This window comes from Mauremys reevesii, linkage group 2 (genome assembly GCF_016161935.1).
Source record: "Mauremys reevesii isolate NIE-2019 linkage group 2, ASM1616193v1, whole genome shotgun sequence".
Classification (NCBI taxonomy): Eukaryota; Metazoa; Chordata; order Testudines; family Geoemydidae; genus Mauremys; species Mauremys reevesii.
Genome location: NC_052624.1, coordinates 73,184,426 through 73,205,020, shown reverse-complemented (window position 1 = coordinate 73,205,020; position 20,595 = coordinate 73,184,426). Strand labels below are relative to the sequence as shown.

General features: G+C 39.8%; 1 protein-coding gene across 5 annotated transcripts in view; it reads left to right on the top strand.

The window, feature by feature from the left end:
* AZI2 (5-azacytidine induced 2) overlaps nt 1-20,595 on the top strand; it is a 68,475-nt gene that overhangs the window by 32,567 nt on the left and 15,313 nt on the right. For all 5 annotated transcript variants that reach the window (XM_039527100.1, XM_039527099.1, XM_039527097.1 and 2 more), the window contains 4 exons: nt 2,594-2,719; nt 3,086-3,185; nt 8,416-8,552; nt 14,846-14,907. In XM_039527100.1, coding sequence (XP_039383034.1) covers nt 2,594-2,719; nt 3,086-3,185; nt 8,416-8,552; nt 14,846-14,907 — 425 coding nt within the window. The remainder of the gene's footprint in view (nt 1-2,593; nt 2,720-3,085; nt 3,186-8,415; nt 8,553-14,845; nt 14,908-20,595) is intronic.

Below are 20,595 nucleotides of genomic sequence, written 5' to 3'. Positions count from 1 at the left end.
CGTCACTATCTTTTGTGTGCCATCACTTTTCACATAACAAGCTATTGTAATAACCCATAAAAGGCTAAATTTTTAAAAACAAACTTGATTGTTCATAAAAGGGTTTTAAAGGCACTAAGCCCATATGCAACTCTGGAAACATGACTGTTTTCTGTGAGGTGCTGGGCGTTTCTTTAGTATGTGTGCATGCATATACAATTCCACTTAAAGCAAGTTATGCATCTGCCTAGCAACCTGCAGGATCAAAACTATGGGTATTCAGTTTAATCTTGAGTGCACATGCATACTTTATTCACTGTTGTTGGGTTTTGTTTTGTTTTTAATTACAGTACCTGGGTGCCAGCCATGGTGGGCATGCAGTCTTGTCCACATGTATTAGAATATACCAATAGCTCTATCATGTTAAATATTGTATGTACCATACAATACACACAATATGTGTCCACTGTCAAACTGACAAGGAAGCCATAGTGGTGCTGATTCATTATAGGGAGGCAAGGTGGATTGATTAAATCACTGATTTTAATTCTGATTTGATACTCACTAGTTGCAAATCGACATATTTTAATGGTTATCCACCAAATATAGCATTTACACTAAACTTGGTGCTTCTTACTAACCAGAAGGGTACCTAAATAAAGGTGTATAGCTATAGTGTAATTGAATAAATGTGAGTTAAACTCTACAAATTCTTAATTTTTACATTTTTATTAGATGATGGTGAATGATGAGTTCATTTACTAGATCATCCTTCATTTTTTACTTGTGAATTGTGTTAGGCTCTACTTAAATGGGAATTCAGCTTAATTGCATAGAAACATTATTTTAATTAAATGAAATTACTTTAATGCACTAGATACATATGGAAAAAAAGTTTATCAAAAAGATAACCAAAACATGTTCTGTCTTTAAAACGAAGTGATTTATTAAACAAAGACAATATTATCTGTAGTTACTGACTTGAACTGATTATTTCTGGTCACTACATCCTTGAAGATTTTAGAACTAGTTGATTTCATGCTCTTACCTAGTTTTTTATTAATACATTGACAGAAGATAAAGTAGGAAACCTTGTTTTCAACTCCCATTTTTTTTAACTTAGAATGAACTAGTCATTGAGCCAAACTAGTTGAATAAACTGAAATGAAGAAAATATTCTCTCTGCATCTGCAGAAGAGGCTAGTGCCCCATGAAGTGCTTTCTCTCTTGCCTCAGCAGCTGCCTCTTCTGTATGGTATGGAATAGATTGTGAGTTAACTCTGCTTGGGCTGCTCTTGTGTATACACACAGGAAAATCAGCTGGATATGCTTAAGATGGGGTTCTGAAACTAAATTCATGCTCACAACTTGTGCCTAGTTTTAGGCATTTGCATAAACAGTTTTTGAAGTACTATTTGCCCAAAAGAGGTGGCTTACAAGTCATTAAAAACTTAAGACATGAAGGGATTATGTAAATGTTAATGTTAGTAAAAGCTAAAGCAAAGAAGTCATTGTGTAATGCACCTAATTGATGTTTACTGAACGTCGTTTGGTCTAATTTTATACTGTAAAGGTGTTATCGCTCATGTTAACTAGAACTGGGCAAATTATTTTACTTTTTTGGGTTCAGTTAGAAAACAAAAAAAATCAGAAAAAATATTCACTTTTTGTTTCTGAAAAGGTTTGTAATTTGTCAGCAAATTGGAAAAATCTGTTTTGGACCAGCAGAGTGTCTGAGTCTGTCTAGTCATCCTCCTTTATAACCTTTATTCCAGTGATTAGGGCACTTGCCTGAGATGTGGGAGACCCAGGTTTGAATCCCCAATCTGGAGCAGATACTTGAACCGAACTCAACTCCCGCACCCCCCCAGCCAGGTAAACATCCTAACCCCCAGGCAGTGGACTAATGTGGGGTCAGTTACTCTCTGTCTCTCCTGTTGAAAGTGTTCCATTGTGTATAAAATACTTAAATATTCTTTGGGTCAAAGCGAGAGAGTGAGTGACTCTGTCCTAGTGATTAATTTGCTCATCTGGGTGGAAGGAGATGTGGATTCACATCTTCTCTCTGCCTGATTCAGAGAAGGGATGTAGAGCTTCATGCAGGGATTCATGGGACCTTCAACAGGAGAGACTGAGAGCAACCCATCCCAGAATAGCCTCGTGGTTAGGATGCTCATCCAGGAGGAGTGGGGAGAGCTGAATTCAAGACCCTGCTCCAGAGCAGGGACTCAAACTTGCACACATGCATTCTCTTTCTTTCTCTCCTACTGGAAACCTTTGCCCAGCTCTACTTGTGATAAGACACAGAAACTTCTGGATTATCCTTGAATTGAGTTTTTAAAAGGATCATTCTTACATGTAATCTAATCATCACTAGTGATGACTAAGAATAGACTGCAGAAGTCATAAGTAATTTTTATTGCTCTCTTAAAATTTTGGTGCATATAAATGTACATGTGTGACATGATTTAATTGCAGTTTCACATTCTGGCAAACTAAGTTTACAGTTGCTGGTTGTAAAATATCAATAGTTTGATAAGCGGACAACACTGACTGTTAAAAGCTATTTCGAATATAAAAGGTGAGGATTATTTCTTTCGCCTACTAAACACAGCTTCTTGGCTCCCGTTTGGAAGAAGAAACTAGCGCAGTTGGACGTGAGCAAGTAAACAAGGCCTATCAAGCCTATCGAGAGGCCTGCATCGACAGAGATAATCTGAAAAGCAAACTGGATAAAACGGTATGTCCATTTGCATAATGAATTAAAAACAGATGCACATCATGCAAGTATATTATAGAGTAACTATATAATAAAGAGGGAATTATTGGATTTATTTTACTGACTTGCTGAAGACCCGTATTGCTTAAAAATCTCAACAAGTGAGCATACGTGTTAAATACATATTGGTGGTGTTTCGGATAGGAATAAGACAGAAAGTTCTTAAATAATGCCTCTGGCTGTGGGCCACCATTGTTGATAGTCTAGTTTAATATTGTGACTAATCTCCAAAAGAATGCAGGAACTTTAAATAGTGTTGTAAATAAGAGTTAGCATTATAACTAGCAAAGTGCAGAAAGTTCCCTGACAATTTTTTTTTAAAACTAGATAAAAGAGAATACAGAGTCCTTCAAAATCTTGAGTGAGCAGCTGCAGTCTAAAGAAGTGGAGCTCCTACAGCTAAGAACTGAAGTGGAAACTCAACAAGGTATTCAGTTTTATCACTATCTGCTTGCCTACACAGTATATTAGCTAGCACTAGAGAGGTGTAAATTCTAGTGTGCACAGGATTGTTGCTCACTATCTGAGGTGGATCCTACTGGCATGGAGTAAATGTTTCCTAGTACATGTTAATGTCATCCCATTTGAAACTACATTGGGACTACATTAACATGAACTAGGGAACTTCTAATGCACACCATCAGGATCCACATTGGGCCAGTTAGTGCACAGCACGCTAAATGAGCACTAGAATTCAGTGCTCTAGTGCAGGCTGACACACCGTGTAGACAAGCCCAATGTCTTAGCATACAACTGTAACTAAGTGTCTCAGCATATGCAATGCAGACTCTTCAGAGCTTTAACACTACATAGTGGTGGCTTGATGTGTTAATGAATAAGATTGTAGTGCACTATAATAGTGGAAGAACTTTGGGTTATGTTGTGTGTCTGCCCATGGTCATCAGTTTATTTTGTTGTACGGCAAGTACTTGTGTGAAAGAGTTGAGATTGACAAACTTTTTTTCACCTTCTCCATTGTTCTAACTTTTATGTACAGAGAATAAAAAACATCAGGTTTAACAGATCAGTGGCAGATACATACTGCATAACTGTTTAGTTTTTAATAGACATGGCAAAGGAGAGATTTAAGAAGAGATTTGAAGGTGGATAATGAGGTAACTTTGTGCATGTTTGTGGGGAGCTTCTCCCCATCATGAGGGGCAGCATGGGAGAAAGCAGGAAGGTACTTGCTGCAAAATTTAACAAGTGGGTGATTGGAGGAGGCATGGGCCGATCAAAGGCAGGAGTCAACCTCTCGATACTGAATGATAAAGGAAAGGTTGGGTGGGGATAGGTTGTGAAGGACCTTGAAAGTGAAGACAAGTGTCTTTTTGGTTTGGTGCAGTACAGAAGGGGAATCAAAGTGGAGACGTGGTCAGAGTGATGGGCTAAGAAAATGATATATGCAGCAGCATTCTATATGGATTGAGACAAGTGCATTTGTCAAGGTCAGAGAAAGGAACATTGCAATAATCAAGACAAGATGAGTTTCAGCTGAATGGGTTGGTAGGAAAGTCCATAACTTGGAGATCTTATGCGGAAAGAATTGGCAAGACTTACACATAGCCTGGATGTGAAGATCTGGAGATGGGTCTGAGTCAAAAATGACATCCAAGTTCAGGCCTGAATGGTGATAGCGTTGTCCTTAATGATCAAGAAAGGAGGTAGCAGGGAGTCTGGTGGGTTTTTTGTTGTTTTTTGTTGTTTTTTGTGGGGGGTATGGGAGACACTAATCTATGTTTTAGTCTTGCTGAGCTTGAGCTGATGGTTAGACCTCCACAAAGGGATTTCAGGCTGAGATTTTAGTTTTGATAAAAGGGGGCAGGTCTGCAATAGAGACATGGATCTGTGAATCGTCTGCATAGAGATGGTAATTGAATTTGTGTTGGTGGATGAGATTACCCTAATGATAAGGTGGAGAAGGGAGACCAAGGACTGAGCCCCCTGTGGAACCCGCACAAAGTGTTGGTGTATGAATGAGGAGGATCCACTGAAGGAACAATTAGAGAGCTAGGAAGAGACCAGGAGATAATGACATCACAGAAGCTAAGGGAAGGCAAGATTTCAAGAAGAGCATGGCTGATGATATCAAAAGCACTCACAAGTCAGAGGATGAGGATGGAGTGTTGCTTTTGAGACTTGGCAAGGAGGAGGCTTTAGTTTCAGGGGAGTGGGGTGAATGCATAAAGGGGTGAAAGCTGGATTGGAGAAAGTCTAGGGTGGAATTGGAGGAGAGAAATTGCAGACGGCAGTTGTAAAACATAGTGGTAGTTGGAGAGGCAAGTGAAGTCAAATGTGGTATTTTTTTTTAAGGTTTGAGAGACTAACGTATGCTTGTATTGTGAGGGGAAAGAGCCAGAAGAGTTGAGAAGAGTATAGGATGGGATAAGAGTGGGCACAGGGAGATGAGAGCAAAAGGGAGAGGTTCACTGAGGGAAGTGGTTGGGTTAGAGGAGAGAAGATGAAAATCTTTTTTGTATTTGACTGCTGAAGTAGAGAGTTGTAGGAGGCAAAGGGGGATGGAAGGTAAGATGAGGGGAGGGGAAAGGCTACATTATATTTTGTCAGTTTTCTCTTGAAAGAAATTTTGTGAGATCCTGTGTAGAGGAAGAAGTAAGGATTTGAGTAGTGAGTCGAAGCTGTCTGGGAATGTGGGCATGGGATTCAATTAAGTTGGAGAGGTAGAGTTGTTTTGCTAGGAATATGGCAGAACTAAAAGGAGAGATTGAATTTGTATAGGAGGAGGTCAACCTAGTGATGGGATTTCTGTCAGAGATGGTTTGCAGCAGGAGTGGAGGAGATGGATGTTGGGGGTAAGCCAGGCCAGGGTTGCCAAGGTGGACTTCGCGATGTGAAAGAGGGACAAAAGAGATAAGGGTGGAGGAGAAAAAAGCTTGGAGAGAAACAGCCATATCTGTGGAAGAAAGGAAGAAAAGGGCTGAGAGTGGATGAGAAGATGGAGGTATAGAAAAATGTATCCTGTACAAACATTTGAAAGGCTTACAGTAGAACTTTAGAGTTACGGACACCTTGAGAGTGGAGGTTGTCTGTAACTCTGAACAAAGCGCAGTTCGGGCTCCGGATCCAGCAGCTGACACTCCAGGCCAGGCTTCAGAAACAGCGGAGCTCCCTAGGAGAGCGAGAGAGAGAGAACAGTGCATCCCCCTCCCAGCTGGGCGTGGGAGGGGAGAAAGCTGTGCAGACCCCAACTCTGCTCCTGTTCTACTGGCTCTGGCTGCCTTGGGCTGGCAGCCCCTGCATCTTCGCCTCCTGGCTAACTGTAGATGGCAGCCCTGCAAATGGGTGTGGGATGGGTACAGGCAACCCAGATGTGCCTACCTTTAAGATGCAATACAGGCACAGTACTGTTTTTTGTTTTTTTTCTCTCTGCTTCTGCCTGATTGGTTACTTACAGTTCATATGGTGTCTGGTTGACCAGTCAGTCTGTAACTCTGGTATTTGTCTCTTTGAGGTTCTAATGTATATCAAAATACAAATGGCATATACATGAAATGTAGGAATGCTCCATTCTTCCATATTTGAATCATGCTACCTTCAATGGGGAATCAAGAACATTTTGGGGCACTTTTTTTTTAAGTTGTGCTTAGAGAATTATAATTCAAATTCCACCCTAAGAAAGTTGTTTACGAAAGCCATATCTATATTTATGGAGACTATAACAGCATAGCTACGGTGCCATAGCTATGCTGGCATAACCCCAGAATATAGGGTCTTTTTTTTTTCTATTGCTATAGAAACACCACCTCTCTGACTGATGGTAGCTAGGTTGAGGGACATATTCTTCTATTGACCTAGCTGCAGCTATACTGGGGGCTAGGTAGTCATAGCAATGGCACAGAGGTGTGGATTTTTCACACCCCTGAGTGCCATAGCTATGTCAGTCAGTGTTTCAAGTGTAGAATGGGTCTCAGTGTGAATTATTTTTATATTGCACTGTATCGGAGTTCACTAGTCATTGCTGGTGTGCCTCCTTGTGGCTCATCTGGGGATTAGCTCGCCACTGATCACATGGATGCCCCCCTCCTGCGGTGGCTCAGTCCATTGACCCTTCAAGACTCTAGGTAGTTGTTAGGTACTTTTGTGACTCAGCTGTTCCCTCTTTTTGACTTTTCCCTACAGACAAGTCACTCTAGTCCTCCCCTTCCAGGGTATGTCAGTCTCTCAGGACAAGCTGTCCCTCTGCCATTGAGGACAGTACTCCATTCTCCGTCCACACACAGTGCCGCTCGGACAGTGGCTGGAAGGGGATCCTGGGCCCACAGTCTACTCTGGGTTCCATCCCAGGGACTAGATTAGGGTCTGCAACTATGGTCTGTGTACCCCCAGACTTGTTTCCTACTTCCCTGGACTCTGACTTACTATCCTCTGGCACCTCTGGGTTTACCACCCATCTGAGCTTCCTCCACTTCCCAGGGCTCCTCTTCTTGCCAGACCCTATCACCTCCAACACACCTCCCTTCTGTCAGGAAGTGACTGCACATTGCTTCCCCCTGAAGCCTCCTCCTGGTCTCCACTGTTCCTGCCTGGGTGAGCTTCATCCTTAATTAAGCATCATTGATCCCTATCTCCCACTCAGGATCAGCCTACTGCGGCTAAGTGGCCCATCTAGCCTACCTTAACCCTTCAGAACTGGTGTGGAGTGAACATCCTATCACATACACTGTATGGTAATTCATTAAAAACTAAATCATTCTTGAGTTTGGATCAGTGTTATGTGTTAACTTATTCAGATAGCTAATCTTGCAGTGAGAGCCTGTATGCTATGGAAAATGTTTTTTCCCACCTGCTGCATTGATACTGGGATGATCTCTACTTGGGATAAAAAAACCTTGCATATTAGTCTTATTTGTATGTCTAGGCCACCTCTGGAGGTATATAGATATAGATATAAAAATATATTGTTTGTTTCTAAATCAGAGGCAAACATGACTCAGGGTTCTTTAGCTCATTTTATTGCATGGTAGTGTATTGTGCACTTCTATTTGAAACTTCCCAGTAGGAATAATTGGGAAAAACTTCTAGTAAACCTAGCTTGTATAAAACTGAGAGAAAAAGAGCAATATTTTCCTATGCGTGCAAGCATGCACTAGTTTGAATAGTTGGATCTGATCACTTCCCAGTATGAAATCTGTTTTCAGGTGTTTATGGTGTGATTTTTTTTTCCTTCCTTCAATCCTGTTTTTGTATTAAGGCATTTTACAATATGCTTTGGAAAAGTTATGTAAAAGAAAAATGGGGCTACATGCATTAAAGGGACAATCTCTTTTCTGAGTTTTCCTCTGTCAACAAGTTGTTGTTAGCTCTCCTGATAAATAACCATTGGGAAGCCTATTGCTTTCACTTCCTGAATGTGATCTTTGTACAAGGCAGGCTAGTCAAGAAAACTGTTTAGGAAAGGAGATATGAAATATCAGATGGTAAGTAATGCCGTATTACTCAAAGCAAGATATTGTCAAATATATTAAAATAGTGATACTAAATATTTTTAAATTAACTTTATTGATGAAAACAAACTGAATCTTTGAGGCCTTTTTATTTTGTCTGGTGCAGATACTCATCATGAGCCATGACATGATGTCTGACTCTGAAACCTTATAATGGGAGTGGAAATCAGTCTGTTGCTTATCTTTTTGTAGTGATGAGGAATCTAAACTCTACTCCATCGAGCTGGGAAATAGAGAAGCTGAATAGTGACCTGAAAGTTCACAGTCTGGAACAGGAACTAGAAAAGCTGAAAAAGGAATGCAACAGTCTCAGAAAAGAACAGCAGAAGGTACTGTTCAATTATGGAATTGAAACATTAATAGACTTGTAAAATTAAAATGAATATATAATATTGAACCTTAACATTTATGCCAATTCTTATGTTCACATGAGAAATATATATATGAAATAGTTGCATATTTACAATATAAAATGAAAACCTTTTTCTTCATAGTAAAACTGTAATTATCTTCCCATGAAATTATTTATCTCTTGTAAATAATGTTTTCACCTACTATATTATATGCAGGGCTGGTAGGACTGCCAGTTGTTAAGGTTACTGATTATAAGACCCTGTTTTAATTGCTTATAATTTTGCCAGACTTCAACCATGTGAGCTGAAATTTTCCATGCCCAGTATCTGCCTCAGGTTGAAAATATATACATATATAATAACTTCAGCCAGTACAGTTCAGCTGTTTCAGACAACAAAGCTAGAGGAAAAAGATGTTTTGCCCATCTTTACAACAAAACACAAAAACGACTGATGACCTTTTATTTGAACACCTCTATCGTCATGCTTAATGTGAGGACTTGAAACTTGGCAGAGTAGTGGCTTTGTATCGGGGATGTGTTGTGCTGTCCCTATGAAAATCCACCGAAATAAGCTTCAAAGCCTCCGAAATACTGCAGTTTGCACTTGCTGGTAGAGACTTCTTAAGATTTATTAGCAGCAAAATTCCCAAAGATTCTGACTGCACTGGGCATGTCTGAGTCTCTCAGCTCCTGGTGCTGACCAGACTGTATGTGCACCATTCCCTCAGAACAACTGAGCATGCACTAACCCAGGGGTAAAGGCTTTCCCTGCAGTGGCTGCTCCCGCATGCTCTGGGCCTTGTGGGTCCAGGACTTGAACTCTGAGACCAGGAGCCTGTTTCTCCTGTGTTCTCAATTACCCCTTTTTTGGCATGTAGGCAGCCTGAAGTAGGAAACCACCTGAGTTTTATGCAGAGGGGTCAAACACTGGACCAAGGGGGCAGGAAAGGGGCAAATTGGGAAAAGGAGTCTGGCGAAACTGGGACTGGAGGCTGATGAGGGAAATGAGGTGTCAGAAGTGGGATACAGTTGGCATGAGGAGGAACACTGGAATTGAATGAAGTACTGGTAGTGAGGGGGGAGACTGGGACTCTCTGGGCAAGGAGACTGGAACAAGAAGCCAGGGAATGGGAGAGACTACGACATGGAAATGTGGAGGCAGCGAGGAGCGGGGGTGTCAGTAATGCGGCCCTCAGGCCAATGAACTAGCGCTCATGTGGCCCTCTTGGTCATTTGAGTTTGAGACCCCTGATCTAAAGGTTTCAACCCTAGTGATGAATCATGTAGATGTTAATATGATGCCACAAAATAGAATGTCTTTTTTTCATTTGCTATTTTAGCAACCGAAGTGACAGACTCAAACTACTTTAAGAACACTATTAAGGTTACGAAATTAAGCGCTCAAAAGTATGAATTACAATTGTCCTTAATTACATGATAACATGATTTCTCCCTTCCCCTCCTCCCCCAGGACCCCTGCCTCATTTAGTACACAGAGTGGGCCTGCTCTGTGGATGAATCAAAGCTGTGCCGTAAAAGAAGCTGTTGTCTGTAGGACCATTGCCTCACAGAATTTGCAAGGTATATAGTGAATGAGGCAGGGATTGCAGGAAGAAAAAGGACAGTCTCGTGATTAAGGAAGTAAAATACTTTATTGCGTGACTCTATACCCAGTTTTACTGCACACATTCAAACTCAGCTCTGAAGACAGAATTATTAATTTCCTGAAGGGCTTGTCTATGGCAGTGGTTTTCAAACTGCGGGTTGCGACCCAGTACTGGGTCACGGAATGTAAGGCACTGGGTTGCGGGGACTCTGGTCAGCACTGCCGACTGGGCCGTTAAAAGTCCCATTGGCGGTGCTGCCCTGTTAAGGCAGGCTAGTCCTTACCTGTTCTGACACCACGCTGTGCCCCAGAAGTGGCCAGCAGTAGCTCATAGGCGGAGGGGCCATGGGGCTCCGCATGCTGCCCCCACCCCAAGCACTGGCTCCTGGCCAGTGGGAACTGGGGGTTGGGGGGCGTGGTGCCTGTGGGCGAGAGCCACGCAGAGCCACTTGCACGCCTCTGCCTAGGAGCCAGACCTGCTGCTGGCCGCTTCCAGGGTGCAGCGCAGTCTGCAGTGCTAGGATAGGCAGGACGCCTGCCTTAGCACTCCTGTTTTGCCACATAAATCTTCTTCAACTGGGTCACCAGAAAAAAAGTTTGAAAACCACTGGTCTATGGCATTTATCATGATCGTATCTGAGTTTTTCACAAACATGAATTTATCTTCACAACCTCCCTGTGCAGTGAGTGGATGGTATTATCTCTAGTTTACATGTGGGAAGTTGAGACAGAGAGAGTAAGGTCAAAAGTTTCTACTAATTTTGGGTTCTAATTTGAGATGCCAAGGGCCTGACTTTTTTTTTTTTTCCCTCAAAGTACTTAACATTATTTAGCATTTTATATGTTCAAAGCACTGCTCCTATCAACTTCGGTTGCAGTTGTGCATGTTCATCACACTTCAGCAAATCAGACCCCAGAGTCTCAAGTTTGGCTCCCAAAACATGAAGAACACAGTTAGTGGCCACTTATGGAAAGCTTGGTTTAAGTGACTTGCCTAGCATCACAGAGGAACTCTGTGGCAAATGCAAGGATGGAATCCACTTTTCCAGGACAGCATTCAACTGTCTTAACCATGAGACTTTTCTTTCTCTTCCTGCAATCCCCTGCCTCATTCACTCTACTGCTTCCAGTTCTGTGAGGCAGGGGTCCCACAGACAACAGCCTCCTTCACCATACAACCCTGAGTCATCCACAGGCAGGGGCTCTGTGGAAAAGAAAGTAAGTGATCATGTAATTAAAGACAGTATCATGACACATAAGCATAAGGAGGCTGAGGTAAGATTGCACAGGCAGTCTTAATTCTGCTATTTCCTAACTTTTGAGAGTTTGATTGTGCAACCTTAAATGTTCTTTTAATGTAGTTTTTTGTGCATAGCGCAGTATATTTATTAAAAGGTTTGTTTTATACAGTTCTGTACATTTACACAGCTCTCTTAGAGTAAGACATATTCCTTGTCCTGAACTTATTATATCAGACATGTCGCATCCAGAAAAGGCGGGGGGGACAGCAAGCATAATTTCTTAACAAACAGTATTATATAAACTATTAACAGCAAGTCTGTACTGAAGGTATCTTGGTGGTTTTTTCCTTGAAGATGACGCCAGAAATGCAATCTTGTTAATGAAATGAGAAAGCAGCTCATGCATCTTAAAGGAAAGACGTTTACGTCACCTTAACTTCCATCTGTATTCAGTATTGTGCCTCATTTTAGGTCTCCGGTTGAAAGCTACAACTTTCCAGTATTTTTTTTTTATACAGGACTGTATTAGAAATGTCTGTATAACTAATGGTAATATTTAGACCTTGTTTTTATGCCCAGACATCCCAGAAACAGCCAACAGGTGCGGAAGCTTTGGTTGATCTCATTAGGAGAGAATCAAGGAATTGAAAAATTGTTACATGAAGTGTTCATACTCTTAGTACCTTCCTCTTAGGAAGGCTGACTTTGAGGTTTTTCTTCAGGATTAAAACCAGAGCCCAGAATCTGATTTCTTTTGGTGTTGTAAGAGCACCATTAATTAATACTATAATTATAATAATTATTATTACTTTTAACATTTGCAGTAGATGTATTAAGTTACTGTTTGTCTTGGTCTTTAAAACTTGACTCATGTGGAAGGGATGTGGTCGCTTCTGCACAGTTTTTTTTTATAGCTGTTCATAAAGACACTGTTTTGTAGCACACTGTAGTCATGAGTGAGCTCCCAAATTTAAGCTACTGATCTACTAAATGCAGCTACGTGCTGCAGATATTAAAGTGCACCTATAATTTTAAAAAAAAGGGAAAACAAAGAGGCAGATGGAATGATTTGACTTTTTTACTTAAAACAGAGGATATGCTACATTTGTGAGTAGAGTAAGTTCTCTGTTTTCCTAAAAAAACCAGGAGTACTTGTGGCACCTTAAAGACTAACAAATTTATTTAAGCATGAGCTTTCGTGAGCTACAGCTCACTTCTTCGGATTTCCTCCTGCTAACGATAGCTCATCTCAATTGATTAGACTCTGCCTGTTGGTATGCATACTTCCACCTTTTCATGTTCTCTGTATGTATAAATATCCCCTGTCTGTGTGTTCCATTCTATGCATCCGAAGAAGTGAGCTGTAGCTCACGAAAAGCTCATGCTTAAATAAATTTGTTAGTCTTTAAGGTGCCACAAGTACTCCTGTTTTTTTTGCGGATACAGACTAACACGGCTGCTACTCTGAAATCTGTTTTCCTAGTATTTGTTAACACTATTAGGTAGCCCTAGCTGTTAAAGATCAAGCATTCATTTTTTTTTTGTTAAGATACACACCATAAATACTGGCTATCAGTATTTGGAGACTTTGTTGGGCAGCCTGATCAACTGATTGCTGTCATCAGTCACCTTTGTGCAAACATGACATAGTTTAATGTTTTATGAGCATTTGAGCTCTTCTTACTGAAAGTGTTTTATTTCTTCGGTATCTACATGCTCATATATATTATATCCACTAGATGGTGCTAAATGGAATTGATTATCTTGAATTGAGCATTTATTCATTGTTAGCTTTCCTCTCCTTAAGCAGGTGGTTCTTGTAGGTGCCTTTTCTGACTAACTTCATAAATTTAAAGAATAAAAGAAATTGCAAACAAAATAAAGTATTTTGTTCAAAACATTTTTGACACATTGAGTTTGAATAATGGCAACTCACATAAAGGGATTTATTGCTTGTGTGATGCATGCTGGGAGATCTTAAAGACTTAGGAGGCACGTTTTGTGTAGATGGTGCATAGAACTCTGAATCAATAATTGTTACAGTAACTTTTGTCTTAAAGAAGAAATACAAGAAACTACATCTTCCCCTCAAATCCACTAACAGATCAAGAAAGGAGGCACATATGAACAAGATTTTAAACTAGTGTACACTAATTTACAGTAGCTATTTTATAGCACAAACACTGAATATCTTGCACATGAGCAGTAAAGCTTTGGAGGAAGAGGAAAATGCCAGTTTAAATATTGAGAGCGCTGTGGGATTTCTTAATACAAAGACCAATTTAGCAAACATAGTTTAAAACCTAGAATTAAAGAAAAATGGCTGCTATCGTGACATTCTGGTTGTCTTTTCTATATGTTTAGTATTCTAGATTTTCTTGTTTCAGATTTACATGGTAGGTGTATGGGATACTCATCTTTCATCAACTGAAAGCTATGCTAATAATAGAGTGGGGTCTCTTAGAGCCACAGTGACAATTGATAGCATGTTTACCAGAATCTAATATTTTTTTTGCTCTTGTAATTCTATATTATATTTTAAATGTTTTTAATGCCACTGCGAATAGGGTATCCTACTTCTACAAAACTGCTATAAGCAAAAAACAATTTTTTAAAAATTAAGGCTCTGATACTGTAAACACTACAGCAAGTACATTACCTTATGCAACATTTATTTTGTTTTTTTTAAATTTAGTGGGATAAAATCGTCACATGAAAACAAAATTGCTTCAGTGTTATTAAAGAAGTCTAAATGACATTTTTCTATTGTTAGTTATTGTGCACTTTTTATACAGAAGCTAGAATTTTTCAAATCTAAATGTCCAAAGTTAAACCAATACTTAGGTACCTGAAGGTGGGATTTTCCAAAGAACGTAAGTGACACAGAAGCACAAATCCCATTGACTTTAATCTGCAAAAACTGATGGAGTACAGCCTGGTTGAAACACTTGAGTTTACATGTCTTGTGGAAGTTGGATATATTGGAAGGTGGTGTCTGGAAGTATAGTCCGGACTATTTAGTTACCAATTTTGTGGTTGGTTTATTCTCACAGAAATAATATTAATGATACTCTGGATTTGCCTTTTTCTGTATAGATGAGCATTTTGTGTGAAACAATTCACTAGGAAATCTCTAGACCCCATAACTTTCTGAAACATTCAGTGTGGGGATAGTATTGTTGCATTTAACTCATTTTCTCAACACAGCTGATCTTCTTGTTCACACATTAATTCAGGTAGTCACAATTAGTAGGAAACTAGTGAATTTTTACAAACTTTGTATTGTAAAATAGCACATCAGTCCCTTCCCAATGTATGTCAGCTAATGAAACTGAAGACCCTCATGCTTGTAAGATTAGATTTTTGTTACAAAGGTTTTGGACACTAAATAGAGTTAACTGTTCACTTTTTTCTTTTCAGGACCAGGGTCAGGAATTAAATCTGTTAAATGGAGACCTCCTCCAAAAACAAAATATTCAGAGGTATGAATATTTGTGGTTCTTCTGTGTTTCATTTTGTTAGTGTGTGATTTAGAAATGATGCGTGGAACTGGTGTGGCAGATAGTTCTGTGCATGAACTTAATTGAACAATATGCTAACTCTACCAAGATAGATTGCTATATAAATAGTTACCAACTCAAATGCAGTTGATATTTGACAAAATTTATTATTTTTATTCATGTTGATAATCTATGATGAAAGTTAAATCTACTTATGTAAGACAGAGAAGATAGTGTCTAAATCTTCTGGATTGTTTCCAGATCACATAAGTTAAATACCAGATTTAATAGGCAGCTTTAAGAAAAAATAAAGCTTACTACAGTCAAGGATGTGTGACACTCTAGAGTCAGGAAGAGAAATGGATGTGTCTCAAAGAGGTGGTACAAATTAGAGATCCAGCACCCAAAAATAAACTGAGTAGACAGATATTCAAGATGAGAAGTTGATTTGAAGGAGTAAGGGATTGGATAAGACTATATTGTGAGAAGGATAGTGTAGCAAGTGTGTGGAGTTTTTTGCAAACTTGTATCATGTTTTGAGTTTGCTTTGCTGGTGGCTTCAAGGCTAAATGTGGTGGAGGATGAGATGTGTGGTTCTAATTTCTACATCTCAATAGTATATCTGGATTCCTTTAAGTTTCGTGACAAGGAGTTGCAATTCCTTTTTGTACACTGTTGAGTAGCCAACATGGAACACTCTCATGGAGTGAGTTGGCCCTTTAAATGCAGTGGGCCCAGCTCTGTCTTTGTCTGGTTTCTTCTGAATCCTAGGTCTGAGGTGTCCTTGGGTGAAGCATCTGATTGGAGGGAGAATGTGACCAGAAAGGGTCACCTGATTAAGGTTGGATGCCTAGGCTGGAAGAAGAGCCTGCTAGAAAAGACTGTCGTCTTCTTAGATTGAGAGACACCAGGATATAGGAAAAGTTCTGGGTGAGGCCCTTGACAGTGATCAGACAAAAGGCTTGTGAAGGGCTTATCCAGAAGAGGAGTTGGGAATGTGTCTGACTGGGGGTGGAGGGACAGATGTGGACAGGGGGCGCAAGGACACATGGGGATGCAGGGACACGAGGATACGGGCAGATGTGCCTGACTGAATGGGAGAGGCTAGGGGTCAGCCAGGGTCTGCATGCAGGAAGCTCCCTAACAATCCCTCCCCACCCCAAAAAAAACCCTGATCCATACTTTTCCCACCCATACCCAACCACCCTCCAAGTTCACACCCAGGCTCTTTCCCAGCAATTACTTCCCTCTCCCACAAGCCTTTGCACTGCTTCTGACAGGTGTGGGCAATATGGTTCTGTATTGTAGTTTTAAATGAATTCTTACTCAGAGTTCTGTGTTAATAGGCCTAGTAAGGAATCTATTTGTCAAAAAACATTTCCTGAATCTTTCTTTTTTGTTATCTGTATTGTTAGACATACTTGCTGACAGGTATTTTTAAATAAATGACCAAAAATAATTGAAACTGGTGTGATTATATTGTGTTATTTTGACACATAAAATATGCAGAATTTAAAAAAAAATTACAGAATTTTTAATTTTTTTAGTGCATAATTCCCCCAGGAGTAGACATAGATGTTAGGACAAGGAAAGCCAACAGTGTTACAGATGTGATCAAATCAAGAAAAAGGAATTCAGTAGAGGCAAGGTGGCAGTAAAGACTAAATTCTGAAGATGGCAATACTGACTTAGAGATGAGGGAAAGGGTTGTGTGTCAAGGACGATGCCAAGATTTCTGGAGCAATGTTACCTTTTTAATTAAGGAGAATAATAGTGGAGTCACAAAATGGGATTAGGGCTCTCTCTAGAAGTACTTCAGTTTTTGGCATATTCAGCTGTAGTTAGACATTCAAGACGAGCAGATGTGAGATGACATTGGAATGTGAGTCAACAGACATAACTACGTGAAGCCACATATAAGTGGTGGTGAAGGTAGAAGATAAAGGATCAAGGAATTGGCTGTGGGGTGCTCTATTATGGAAGGTGTAGTCTCCACCTGAAACCTTAAAAGGAGTGGTTGAAAAAGGAGCATTCAAGGCAGGAGATGAGCATGCTAGAGAACTGAGCTGCTTGTTCAGTGCCATTGAAAAGGATAGCGTGAACAACACCTGAAAAGCCACACTAATATCAGGGTGAGAAAAGGAATCTGTGATCAGAGATAAGAGTAGACTAAATGCTTCTAGTGGTGATATCAATTATGTGCAAAATGCTGTGTTGTCTAAGCACATTATGTAAACTAAAACATCAGCCAGAACTGAGCATATTGTGGAGCAACAATAGCCAACCCATCAACCACCATTGCCTGCCACTTGATCTTAATCTCCATAGTTTTATCAAAAGGTAAAACAAACTTTTGAGCAAAAAGAATGAGTCTCACATGGCACCCTTAAGGCCATCTGGAAGTTACATCTGGAAGTTCTCAAATCTTTTAATAGTAGTCAAGTGAAGTATGTAGAAGATTCTTGGGTAGCTAGACTCCAACCTAATATAGGGTTTAAAAGATGAACACCTTGCATCATTTCAGGAAGGAGATGGAAGCCAGCAAAAATTCATGGATGATGGCGACCTGTTCCACTTAAGTATGTGGCCCACTGGAGTTTGCATTGGCTGAGGCTTAACTGACCTTTGTGGCTTGCCCCTCATAGTGCGTTGCAACCTGTAGATAACAAGGGCATAAGACATCAACTAAAATAGTTCCCGGCTTTCCTATCTACTCTTCTCCAACTTCCCAGAGATGTTCACAGACACTAGAAGAGGCTTGAAGGGTAAAAGAAATTTGCAGCTGCTAACAGGAAGGAGTTGAGTCCTGCTAGTAGTATTGAAGCTTTTGAGGATCTCAAAGGTTTTCCCTCAGTACTCCAGAAACAGCTGTTTGTGAATGTGCTCCCAGTTGAAATTTACCCTTTTCTCAAATAATGTGTAACACTGAGATATCTTCAAGCTGACATCATAGAAGATGGAAGCAGAAGTGGAGAATGCAGTGACCCAGCCTAACCTTGCTTCCACTGGTCTGTGCTGTGCTGCCTGCCTTCACCAAACAGGAAATAAGGAAGATGTTACAAATTATTCCTTCTATTCACTTGACTAAAACACATAGTAGTCCTCTTGAAAAGTGTTGGCAAATCAGATGACTGCTTTTCCTGTTGGAATAGCCCCAAAACATCTTTGCGCCATAATCATGTGTGTATTGTAATCTGATACATTGTTATCCTGCTTGACTACAGGGAATACAATATGGGGGAGAGTTCAAAAATACTTTGGAAAATGCCCTTTCAAGAAAATATTTCGGTTTAAAAGAATGTAGTGGTTATACCAATACATTTGTGAGTTTATTTGTACCTCTCATCCCAACATAGGCAAATTGTGTACTTACACAGTTTTCCACAAGAGGGGGGAATAGTACTTCCTAATAAGAAATTGTTATGGAGTCATATTGTGTGAGTCTTGCTTTGCCTGTTAAGAGGGGGAAGGAAACAACATATTTTAAAGAATGAGTAGTGCTATGGGCGTTCTTTTCATTTACTCTATAGTATTTTTATTATGACTATAATATAGGACAGGCTGTATCCAAACTTCTACTACTCACCCTTCATCTTAAACTTGTCACATAGCGAACAGTTGTTTTTTCTTGTGGTTCCAATTGCAGCATGATAGTCAATCTTGCATGTCTGACAGCAGAAGTGTTATCTCAAGATAAAGTAATCATCTGTCCTTCAGTCTAGTAGGGTAAATTTTGGTTTTAAAAAGCAGCTTCCAGGTAGCAGCCCTCTGCAGGAATTAGCACATGTGCACTGTGGTTTTATATTGTAATGTGAATAACTATTTGTAATGCATATTGTACAGAACTGTACAGAGCAGTCAGCAACTCTTTTCACACCCTTAGACACCTTCCTATGTGAAACATTTACTGTAGCAAACAACCTTATTGTTTACTGGGGGAGGGCATATGCCGTTAACTAATTTTTTTGTGACGTAATTATTTCACACTTGTCAACCGCTTGCAAAAAATCTCTGATTTAATATAATACCTGTTTTGGAAATCCAGTTTGCTGAAGACTTAAACAGTTGTGTTGGTGCTAAGAGCTTGCCAAGTAGTATTTGTAAAAGGATTTTATAGCGGTGGATTATTTTACTGGTGAGAGGAATATTTTAGTAAAATAGCTGTAGTATTTCACAAATGTTTGCAGTAAACGTATCTTTTTAAGATGTTGCAGTAGTGGGATGTATGTGTAGTGAGTGGATCAGATTTTTTTTATGCTAACTCAGTGGTTTTCAAACATTTGTACTTTCACAGCAAGCCTCTGAGTATGATCACCACCCTTCAATAAGTTAAAAAACTTTTTTTTATATTTAACACTATTATAAATGCTGGCGGTGAAGTGGTGTTTGGGATGGAGGCTGACAGCATGCGACTCCGTGTAATAACCTCCTGGCCTGCTGAGGAGTCACAACCCCCAGTTTGAGAACCCGTGTGCTAAATTAACAAATCTGAGAAGATTAAAATAAAGGTGTGTTTATGTATATCAATACAGCTGCCACTGTTACTTAGTAATTACAATTTACAATCTGGGTATATAGAATACTTAACCATGAATAAAAGGTTTGTAGTAATTAAATAGTTAACCAATACATGCAAGGTTCCATGTTGTACATTCTCATCTAGAGGAAAATTGTACATATGATGTGAAAAAAATTTCAAAAGTGATAGGGACTTCATTGACTTTCAGTGAGACTTAAGCTTTAAATGACTTTTGAAAATGGGATTTAGGCATTTTTAAACATTTTACTCTGTCTGTGGCAGATTTGGAGCTATTTTTAAGTTTTATATAATTTGGATACTGGATAGTTCTTGTTTGAACATGACTGGATCAATGCTCATTCAACCAAAGTTGAGAGCTTCTGAATGAGTGAAGCATAAATATGATTATTTGTCCTTTTTTAAACAAAGGGCCGGGGGGGTTAACAAATTTGAGATAGTTACTTAGTTTGAGTTTTGAGGTGTCACACATTCTGCGGTAGATATCCACAAATTTAGGATACACTTTTTTGCTCTCAGTGCAAATGTGTTAAGAACATAAGAATAGCCATACTGGGTCAGACCAAAGGTCCATCCAGCCCAGTATCCTGTCTGCCAAGAGTGGCCAATGCCAGTTGCCCCAGAGGGAGTGAACCTAACAGGTAATGATCAAGTGATCTCTCTCCTGCCATCTGTCTCCACCCTCGGACAAACAGAGGCTAGGGACACCATTCCTTACCCATCCTGGCTAATAGCCATTAATGGACTTAACCTCCATGAATTTATCTAGTTCTCTTTTAAATTCTGTTATAGTCCTAGCCTTCACAACTTCCTCAGGCAAGGAGTTCCACAGGTTGACTGTGCACTGTGTGAAGAACTTCCGTTTATTTATTTTAAACCTGCTGCCCATTAATTTCATTTGGTGGCCCCTAGTTCTTATATTATGGGAATAAGTATATAACTTTTTTCCTTATTCACTTTCTCCACACCACTCATGATTTTATATACCTCTATCATATCCCCCCTTAGCCTCCTCTTTTCCAAGCTGAAGAGTCCTAGCTTCTTTAATCTCTTCTCATATGGGACCCATTCCAAACCCCTAATCATTTTAGTTGCCCTTTCCTGAACCTTTTCTAATGCCAGTATATCTTTTT